The sequence below is a fragment of the Lactuca sativa genome, chromosome 2, assembly GCF_002870075.4.
Source record: "Lactuca sativa cultivar Salinas chromosome 2, Lsat_Salinas_v11, whole genome shotgun sequence".
NCBI classification, from domain to species: Eukaryota; Viridiplantae; Streptophyta; class Magnoliopsida; order Asterales; family Asteraceae; genus Lactuca; species Lactuca sativa.
The window spans coordinates 116,084,091-116,095,667 of NC_056624.2; the positions used below are offsets into that span (position 1 = coordinate 116,084,091).

Genomic DNA, 11,577 nt, shown 5'->3' on the forward strand with positions numbered 1-11,577 from the left:
AACAATGATTCCGTACATTTATTCTTATTATCATCCAATCAATATTAATGGTGATAAGTGGACTAAAATCAAATAATTTTTATTAAATGTGACACATGTCAATATTTGATATGGTAGGAAGATAAATATAAATAAAATGTAAAAAGATATTTAATTTCTCTAACATCTTGCTAAGGGCTTTTAGTTCTAGAGAATTTAAAAATCTTTCCTATATTTTGTTCATACTATCATCCTACATTTTATTCTTATTTTTATTATTCACAAGCAGTTCAAAAAAATATATTTTATATGTGATTGTTCTTGTGGGCTATTTGGAAAAGTTTATTTATAATTTGTTTGTAAATATTTTAGGTTGGTGATGTGGGATTATGCATCCAAAAACCATTAAACAAAATTCGTGAAAATACTCTCTACAACGAATGCTCAAAAATTTAAACAAGAGGGTTCACACATTTTTTCTAGGCTCTAGTAAGATCTCAATTCAATTTAATTTTTATTTAACAGTAATTGTTGAAAAAAAAAATCTTTTACACGAATTTGGCTAATTTATTAAAAAATGAAGTATTTATTTATATATAAATTCTTATTTATTTTAAAATGAAACAACAATTTACATAAATACAGGATGAAATGAAACAGAAATGCAACAATGGGAATTTCTTTGTTTTATTGAAAATTAATGCAATGGTCCATAAAACTATGAGGGCTTCATTTTAGGGCTTAGATAGTTACATTGAAGCTCATGGGAAGCCAACCCAATTACTACTCCTATGTACTATTAAAGTGAAAATAATGGCAAATAGTAACACAGCGGTCTTGTTTCTGCTAAGAAAGGACCGGGGGTAGATGAAAAAAATTAAATTTGGTCGTTAATGATAGAACAACATTCATTCTCAACTGCAGTAATTAAATTTTACGGTTGAACTACCACACCATGTGTGTTTGATGAAATGATTCATCCGAAGAATAAAACATTTACATCACCCTTTATTTCCATCATCTGTCTCTATATGTTGTGTACTCGGGTAAGTGTCGGCATTCTTCGTTTTCTCTAAATCAATTTCCTGAAGGAGGGTTGATGGGTTTGCATGTGGTAGTTTTGGTTTTGGTTTTGGTTCTTTTAAGTGGTGATTATGGTGTAGTTTCGGGTGATGTGGTTAAGGAGGTCAAGGATGAAAAAGGTTTGTTGGGGAAATTTAAACGTGGGTTTAAAGGGGGTTTTGGAGGTGGCTTTGGCAAAGGGGCAGGTCTTGTTGGTGGTGGTGGTGGTGGTCTAGGCGTTGGCGCGGGTGGACTTGGTGGTGGTCTAGGAGGTGGTATTGGAGGTGCATTTGGTGGTGGTGGTGGGCTAGGTAACCAAGGAGGTATTGGAAGCGGACTTGGTGGTGGAGGGCTAGGTGGAGGAGGTCTTGGTAATGGTGGACTTGGTGGTGGAGGTCTTGGTAAAGGCGGTCTTGGTGGTGGTAGACTTGGTGGAGGTCTTGGTAAAGGTGGACTTGTTGGTGGTCTAGGTAAAGACAAACTTGGTGGTGGAGGTCTTGGTATAGGCGGTGGTGGACTTGGTAAAGGCAAACTTGGTGGTGAAGGCCTTGGTATAGGCGGTATTGGTGGTGGTGGACTTGGTGGAGGTCTTGGTAAAGGCGGACTTGGTGGTGGTCTTGGTAAAGGCAAACTTGGTGGTGGAGGTCTTGGTATAGGCGGGCTTGGTGGTGGAGGTCTTGGTATAGGAAGTCTTGGTGGTGGTGGAGGTGTGCTTGGTGGTGGCAGACTTGGTGGTGGAGGGTTTGGTGATGGAGGTATAGGCGATGGTGGTGAGCATTAGAAGCTCCACATTACCACCTATATTCCTTCACTTGACTCGACCATTTAGTCATCATAACTCTAGTTAATTTCCTAGTCGTAATCAGTCTGTGTTTAATGCATAATTATCTGCTTGCTTCATGTATTCTAATTCTTATTTATAAATATTACTGTTATGAAGCACTCATGAATGACATAATATATCATAAACCGTTGTTTCGAGGCACGAAAATCATCACGTATATTCGGTTCATCTAGCAATCACATTTAAATTACAATCTAAAATATCTTTGTAGATTCAACTGGATTAGGAAGTAATTAATAATTTTTATTGGTTTCAAATATGGGATACAATCGAAACAGAAGATATGTGTTTGGTGCCAAGAGTTAAAGCAATGACAAGCGCTAAAATCCATGAAAGTTACTGACCAATTATTTGTGAATCATGACACCAAAAAGGAGATGTCACATTTGATAAAATTTTCTGACTATGCTATGTCCCCATTACCTTATTTTTCATCAGACAAGCCCCACCAGTTTTTCTTACTTTTTCAATCCATTTAAAAGTAAATAATTGCATTTTAACTTTTTGAACATGAAAAAGGTTCAAATAAAAAAATCTATTATATCTTCGTAAAAAAATTAATAGACTTTCATGGGTTTTTTCTATAGATTTTTAATTTACAATTGGCTAAAAGTACTCATATAATTATTATAAAAGAAATCATTACAAAAATTTGTTAATTAACAAACTGTTTGAGAAAAAAAAAACTATTGCAATAGACTTATATTTTTCATAGGGTTAAAAAAGCATATGAGAAACCCTTAGAAAGCTAATATTGTGAATGCTAAGGAATCTTGTTAAAAGGTTTTTGGATTCAATCTCAAACATATATTACTAAAATTTTTTGTCTATTTATGAAGAGAACGATATTTTATATAAACATGTAAATGTTGAATATATTCAAAAACTATGTCTCTTTCGCTCTTTTGAAATTCAAAAAACCTTACAATAAGTCATAAACTAGTTGCATTTAATTAAATGTCCCATTAAGGGTGTACTTGTAGGACCAACGTAGAGGAGAACATTTAATTCTTGTTTTATTTCATAAAAGAAGCCGATTTATTTCATTTTGGTACTAAATGAAGTCCGATTTGTATAATTTTGAATATACGCTTTTTTAGTAAATTTTGTTTTTATTACATGGAATTAGAAACCAAAAAGTAATCTGTAATTAATTGAAAAAAAAGAACTCTGTTAATAGATTAATGTTATTTCCTGTTTATATCATTCACACAATCTCCTTATTAATTAGTGCTTAAAAGCACGTAGAATGTGTATATATTTTCGAATAGAATAAGATTACTTTGAAATCCCACATCCAAACACCCTATCTCTAGTTGAACTATAACACTTATATGCTATAAAGTTAGAATCTAATTATTGGGTATTTTCGGGTATATCAATGCAAAATGAGGTAAAAACAAACTTTATCATTAATAACAAAAAAAACACCATAAAATTTAATTATAATTATCATCATACAAATAACAAACCACAAAACAATTTAAACACCATTAGCATCCATAGTATTTACCAAACAAAATAAAGGGTACGTTTTGATTTGCTTCTTACCTGTTGGATTCTGGGTTTGGACCACTAGGAACTTCATGAGCAGCTGCATGAAACTCTGCATGAGTGGTGGCGCCGGTGGTGGCAATGGTGGTGGCCATGGTGGTTTTGGGTGGCTGAGAATGCTTCAACAACCGCCTCCCGGATGTCAAACAACTAGTTTCAAGAGGATAAACAACGAGAGGAACAACAAGAAGAAGACCAAAAAAGAGTAGAAGCTTCTTCTTAATTACATCTGCCATGAAAAAACTACTTACAGCTATGAACTTGCAGCCCCCAAGAAGTATGTAAAAGATCAATATCCATGAACCAATTGAACAAACCCTAGTTTGGAGAGGAAGAAAATTAGGGTTTGTGATTATTTTTGGATCAAGAAAAGGGTTTATTCAGAATCTTGATACATTTTTATGCCCAGAAAAAGAAGGTTTATTTTGATGAAAGCAAAGCTTCGTCTGCAGTTTGCTTTGCTGGGTGACTTTTTCAAGATTTGTTGTATATATGAAGAACATCTTGTGATATACTACTAGTTTAATGACTATTATACCCCTTTTCTTTGTTGCTAAGTTACAATAAAGTCCCCAAGAATCTGAACATGATTAGACAAATCGCCTATATATGGCTCCTGTGTTGGGGTCGGGGCCTATTATAGACACACAAATAGATCTACTTGACTATTTTTCAGAAAGCAAGAAATAAATACAGAGAAAATATCAACGATATTTATGTATAAAGTTTTAAAAATACTCTTACAAGTTGACATACGTTCCCAAATTTCGTATCTATATAGCGATTGGTTTTTCCTTCTTTAATTGCCGTGTAGAAAATTCCTTTTAAGTATGTTAGGTGAAAATTTGTGAATGTATCAACCATATTGATTGCATTTCTGTTTTAAAATTTTTGATCATTCTGCGACTTGTTCAATAACATCGTTTTCACAATGATATTCGTGTCTGGTTATGTGTATGGACATGTTTTTTATCTAGGAGTTGGGACAAGAAGACGACCTCAAATTGTGTGCTAAATAGAAAAAAGGTGTTGAAATTATGGCTTACTTCTTTAATGTTTGGCATTTTTCTCATGTCCTTTCTTGACTTCTATGAACCTTAGGGAACAATGATTCATTCCAATGTTAACTTTTTGTAGCGTTGGCTGTGAAAGTCATTGCTATTATTTTTATTGCAGAGTAAATTATAGAAATGGTCCATGTGATTAGTATCAGATAGTAGTTTTAGTCCAAGTTTCAAAATTTTGATGTGGTCAATCCCTAATTGATGCCCCTTCGGTCACTTCGTTAGAAATCAACCGTTGACTATCACTACAAGAAAATAGAGTATTATCGGCAACAGCCGTCGCCGTTAAAAGTGGCATGTGTCGCCACTAATACTATAGCGGCGACGTGACGTCGCTAAAACGTCGTCAGTGACGCTTCGTCGCTGATAATCTAAATGTCGCCGCTAATAACATTGGTCGCCGCTAAAGGCACGTACTACAAAAATACTTATATGACCCGGTTAAATTGATCAAAAGACTCGGTTTTCAACCGGGTCTTATGGCCAGCGAGTCCTTTGCGAAAAAGCTAATAGAGCCCGATTTTTCAACCGAGTCATACCAGTGTAATACAACCCGGTTTCCATGAATAAAACCAGCTCTTTTCCTACATTTAAGTATTGCTTTTGTATGAATATATACCCCGGTTATCTTGCATACAAACGGGTTTTATCATGCAAATTGGAGTTCAATTTTGTTTTATCATATGATCCAGTTTTGGCAATGCAACCGGGTCCTTTTACTTCATTTTAGGTTTTTATTTTATTTATTTAAATTATAGCCTCGTTACCAACATGCTTGAAATTGCAGTTGTTACATTTATATATTTGATATACCAAAAAAATATATTTTTATTAATTAGTTTTCAATGAATTTCTACATGTAAATAGCACTAGGATCCAACCTTTAAAAGGATATTCACGTATGTACTTATACACCTTTTGAAGGATTTTGACACAAACTTCATTGCCATAACCCATTTCCCATGAGGATCAATATCACGGCCGGTTGAGGGCAGGGGCAATCTATGCATAGGGCCCAATATTTTTAGGGGCCTCAATTTTTTTATATGACGCTAAGGAAGACTCGTTGACTACCTTATAACCTACATCCGGTTGAAACAATAGATAAAGAGATTAAGAAGGAGATGTGTTAGAACAATCAACAAGTAACGACATTCTAATGTCGCCTACATCTTCAGATCTCCTCTCCTACTATAGTTCTCTACTCATTACCAGCCACCAAGCACTCCAAGTCTGGTTGTCGCCGCTAAAGGTTAGTCGCCGCTAATAATTGGGTGTCGCTACTACAGGCGTCGCCGGTATTGGTATTTATTTATTTATTTTTATTATTTCACATTTAAAATTTAAAAAAACTACATAAAAAGTATAAAAACTATTTTGATATTAATTAAGCTAATCCCACAATTCCATTCCAAAATATTAATCCAACATTTGTTTAAATTACTCATCCAATTTAACATAATACAAAATATCGAAAATACTAGTTTAAAATACTTACAAAAACAAAAACATACAAATATCCTACAACTAGCTACTCGTCATCATCGCTTTCCTCATCTCATCCGGTTTCATTTCGTTGTGACAATGAACAAAACCAATCTTCAAGTGCGGCACTACATTCCGGATCTTTTAACATTGTTTGAAGCATTTCCAACTACAAATAAAACAACATAGTCTTATAAGTTAAACCAACATTATAACATTCTATATACAAAATATACATTCCACATAAACTAACAATTACCAAATTACACATATTGCATATAACACATTATGGCATTGTACTATAAGTAACAATTACCAAACTACAAAATACCATTATAGCATTGTACTTTCATATACTAACAATTACCAAACTACACATATTGCATATGACACATTATAACATTGAACTTTCATAAACTAACAATTACCAAACTACAAAATACCAATATATCAAACTGTAACCAAACTAACAATTACCAATATATAAACTATAATCAAACTAACAATTACCAATATTTGAAACTATTACTAAACCAACAATTACCAACATTTGAAACAATTACCAAAATTAAATAGTTTTCTCACCTGTGATTGTGGTGGTGGCTGTGTCAGTGGTTGTTTCTGATCGTACATCGACACAACTGTAGAAGGTTTATTCCCGATTCCTCTGATATAGCCTCGTCGAACACCAAATATTCTTTCAAAACAATTTTGTGCATCCTTTGGTGTTAAACCGCTGGCTTGTGAAGAAGCTTGAGTTTTGTTGACTGATCTCAAGGAGTAAAGCATTCTGTATTTTCAAAAAATGATAAATATCATAAAATTTAGATTATTAAATACCCCTTGACGATATAAACACTTATATAAAAATACAAATTAACCACTTATGTATTGTTGCTCGACTGCAAGACTACTAAATATCCCTTGACGATCAGTATTAGCCTAATGAAATGCTTCAATTTGAGTGATGTCCTATTTAATATTAAAAGTTAGATTAATTATAATTTAAATAAACAATTAAATATATCATAACTTACTTCTTTGAAACATGTATTGCTATACGAGCATGATCCCCCTCTGTTTACAACTACTTGTTGTGCACAGACTCCTTTGTTTGATGTCGAACGTTTTAAAAATTCCGTCGTTTGAAAATGTTTGACTGCTTGTGCCTAATTTCCACGTGACATACAATCGGGGGTGGGGGGGGGGTGGTAATGACCTTGGGATATCTGTAAGCCCCCCGACATTCTGAAAATAAGTATGCACTTTATTTTTTCGACCTCTATAAACTCTTTGTAAAGTCGCATTAATGCTTTGCAACAACTGAGCACGCTCGGGATCCAAGTTAACCTTATCCAAATCAAACTTATTCTACAAATACAAAAAAGTTAGTTAATTAAATATCAATCACAATTAAACTTAAAATAATATCCAAGTTACCTTTAGATGCACGACTGTGACATTCCTTAAAGCGGGGGAAACATTCTCCCAACCAGATACATTCAAAGGGATGTTCATCCACATATACCTCCCAATCTCACGGGTAAACCAATTACCACGGTTCCCTACAGGGGAATATGTGAGGTCTCTGTCGAAATCCAAATCTACGGGCTTTCCCTTATTTGCCCGTATCAACTTTGATAGTTGGATTTTTTTTGCTAGGCCTCTTCTTTTTTTAGGAAGCTAACTAAAAATATTAGTCACGACCAAATCCCACTAGAGGTAATAAATATATCATAATGTGACTTACCATCCTATTCGTGTTGTCCACGACCAAAGCCCACTGGAGGTGGTGGATCCCCGGCTCCATCACCTCCATGTCCTAGGCCTATAACATCTGCCATAACGTAGAAGAGTATTGCCCAACTAAACCCCATAAGTAGCCTGTAAAATTACAATATGAATAGAAGTTACACATATTGCATATACAAAAATAATACACTTTTTATTATAGCACCCTACTTTGTTTTTTTTTTTGAATCTATAACATTATAGTTTCCAAATGACATACAAATACACAAACTACATATGTAATTTTCTGTACATACAAATACACATATAAAAAATAATACTTTCCATTATAGCATCCTACTTTGTTTTTTTGTTTTTTCTTTTCGTTTTTTTTTCATTATAGCATTCTAGTTTCCAAATTACATACAATACATACACATACAAATTGTAAAAAATTAACATATTAAAAAAAACTTATACATACATTTCAATTACACATGGTAAAAATTAACATATTAAAATACACTTACACATACATTTCAATAACAAATGGTAAAAATTAACATATTAAAATACACTTATACATACATTTCAATCACCGATGGTAAAAATTAACATATTAAAATACACTTATACATACATTTCAATCATAAATGGTAAACAAATATATATATATATATATATATATATATATATATATATATATATATATATATATATATCCTCTATTCTAATAAAACAATACATTTTTTTTCCACGTGGCAATAGCTAAGCTTCCTCCCATCTAATTTTCCCGCTCAAATCATCAATGTGAAATTCCTGTTCTGCCCTCATGCTGCCGATCCCGTTCAAATGTTTTAGAACTTAGTGTATTCATCAATCCCGTAAAATCAGCAAATTATATAATCTTCAAACGCTCATCAACAAGCGTAATCCCGTTAAATCAGGAAGTGATCACTCCATATCTTTTGATGTAAACCCTAATCGTCACAAACGGATTTAGGCTTTACAATTATCGACCGCTACACCACCTCCACAAAAGTGTTCGATTGAAAAGCAGATAGAGAGAACGATTGAAATCTTCAGACTCATCATCATTTTCAGGTCCGATAGCTTCTCTTCCATGTTTCAATTCAAGCTTAAGAAATCGAAGCTCGCCAATCACTTTAGAGCTTGCTCCGCCAATAGGTTCGATTTCTAATTTTTTATTTGTCTTTTTGATTCCGAATTCACTATGGGGTAACTACTCTTCTTATGTATGTCTGTTAGTGTTTGATTGTAGTGATCCCAAACTTTGTGATATTTATAGCCCTATATCATCCTAAGCCCCAAAATTTGTTCAGAATTCTGCTCTGCGAATTAGTTGATAATAATATAGTTATAGGGTTTCGAATTTGTTGATCCACTAATGATTATCTACATATGGTAGCACTCCTTTCGTTTAATCTTCAAAAATTCTTCTATGTGCTTCTCAATCACTTTAATTAGGGTTTTTGTGTTAGGATTTCACATATCGACTCAATACCTCTTTGTAAGTCGTAACATTTATTAATATTTAGGCTTTTTAATTTTTCTTCAGTCTGGATACATTATTGATGCTAATAACTGATAATTTTGATGGAAGAGTATATGTATATGCTGATGTTTTTTGCTATGTGCAGTGTGGAGACATATTCGGGGAGCCACTGATGTTATTGACAAAATTGATATTGCCATTGGGAAATGTGAGTACTCTTTTTTTTACTAAAAGTCAGCCCACAGTTTTGCAGACTTGTTTACCAGGATTTTGGGAGTGTTGAACAGGATATATAGTTATTTGGTTATTGCTCTTATACTTTTACCATTTGATTAACTTGTACAATAGATTAAAGGGTAAAAAAGGAAACGAGATGAAACAATATAGTCATGGCTTAGCAAAATAGTTTTTGTACAGGAAACAAACCTTTCTTTTCTTATGAATTATTATTATTAGCTCACTATAATTTTTGTTTATTATCCTAAGAGAAGTTTGTTAATAATCTTTAAAAGTAAATACTTGACGATCATATATCAATATTTATTAAGCTTGAAATAATTATGAAAAATACTAACAACTGATTGAGCTATAGCTAAAAAGGATATCAGTAATGTATTGTGACAAAACAAGAGACAAAGCTGATATTGTGTTACCTTATTTGCTTAAACCTATAAGAAAACCTACATAGTTTTCCACATTGTTATATAAAAGAGGGTGATTTCTTATTTTTCAAAAAGTTGGTTTCTTGATTGCATATGTTGTGAGATATGTATATTGTATGGTTACTTGCTACAATGATAGATAAACTAAAAAATAGCAAGTTAGGAATGTTATCAAGCACTACCCTTAGTTTTATCATTTATGATGTACTTAAATGTTTGTTATTGCTAAAGTATCATCTCTGATTCTTCAGATGTCATTACACTGTCATCTTCATCAGAGGGGAGTATTTTAAGAGCATAGAACCTTCCTAATGGGCAAATGGTGTGGGAGTCTTTTCTATTAGGCTCAAAGTCCTCCAAGGCATTATTATTAATTCCAGTGAGTAACATTGTTAAGCATTCTTATATTTTGTTGCACCTATACAACTCAATTCTACTAAGATCATGTTTCTTCCGAAGTGTTCTATTTTATTATCTGAAATATACATTTTTTTTTTACCTTTTTAAGCTATACAGTATAAGTATATGCCTTGGATACTGACATGGTATTCATCAGCAGGCCAATTTGAAGCTTGATCTGACAATCCAATTGTTGTTTATGGTGGCACATGTCTTTATGCCATTTCCAGCATTGATGGAGAGATTCTTTGGAAGGACTACATAAATGAAGGGTTTGACCAATTCACCAATTCACCAATTATATTATCTTTTCTTGTTTCTTGATTGTAGTAGCAGTTTTTTGATATATTATTTTCATTTCATTAAAAGCATTGATGTTCATCAGAGGGCAGTAACGTAATTCACGCTGTAGGAGTTTTCGATTTATCCGAGTTCAATACATATGAGATTGATGTTAAGAATGGAGGGGTACTGACACATGTTAGAAAATCATTTCCTGGGCATTTGTGGCGATATCTTATCAAATGGCAAGAGTTCATCTACTATACAAGTTTTGAACATGATGTAGAATGGTAATTGTATAAGTTCTCATTTGTATTTTATCATTATTGTAGTTTTCAGAAATTGTTTTCAAATATATTATAATACAGAAACAATTTTATATTTTAATTAAAATAACAATAATTGTCTTATAAACAAAATATCAATGTTAGATAAAAATAATTTTTAGAAATTTATGATTAATAATTATGATTTTTATAGTTTCTATGTTATTTTACATAATTAATTTTTTAATTCTATTTAAAATTAATACCCATGGGTTCCACGGGTTTTAACCTAGTACACATATGGCAAACGAACACCGTACATAAACACATATAATTTTTTCTGTTTTCACCATATATACATGCATTTATACATACATTACAAATATACATACATTATACATACTTACAAAAATGCATACAAATACATATGTACATACACATAATATAAATTCAAAAATACATAAGTTATAAAGGAACCTGGTTGTGTAATCCAGTGGAGAAGGATGGTGATGACGTATTGACACAACTTTCCGACAATCAAGTTTTTTTCTGGCTAAATTCCGCTAGAAAAAAAAACAGCTAGAGATTGAAAAAATCTATAAGGGCTGTAACAATACCACTCTTAAATTAGTAGGAGAAGAAAATTAAAACGAAAAAACGATGGAGAAGGAGGCAAAAACCACTTGTGGTCGCCGGTTTTACTTCCTCGTCGCCGTTGTATGATTCGTCGTCG

At 32.8% G+C, this 11,577-nt stretch overlaps 1 protein-coding gene and 1 long non-coding RNA gene across 3 annotated transcripts; both read left to right on the forward strand.

The window, feature by feature from the left end:
- Positions 1–1,078: 1,078 nt before the first annotated feature.
- LOC111884561 (uncharacterized) lies at positions 1,079–1,822 on the forward strand. Its single transcript, XM_023880868.2, has one exon. The coding sequence runs from the start codon at positions 1,079–1,081 to the stop codon at positions 1,820–1,822; it is 744 nt and encodes a 247-aa protein (XP_023736636.1).
- Positions 1,823–8,617: 6,795 nt separating this feature from the next.
- Positions 8,618–10,997, forward strand: LOC111884558 (uncharacterized). 2 transcript variants are annotated; one of them, XR_006188762.1, is made up of 4 exons: positions 8,618–8,907; positions 9,381–9,443; positions 10,149–10,276; positions 10,454–10,997. It is a non-coding gene; the product is annotated as an uncharacterized LOC111884558 (long non-coding RNA). The 2 variants fall into 2 exon arrangements; XR_002847821.2 differs by having other exon boundaries at positions 10,457–10,997.
- The last annotated feature ends 580 nt before the right edge of the window (positions 10,998–11,577 follow it).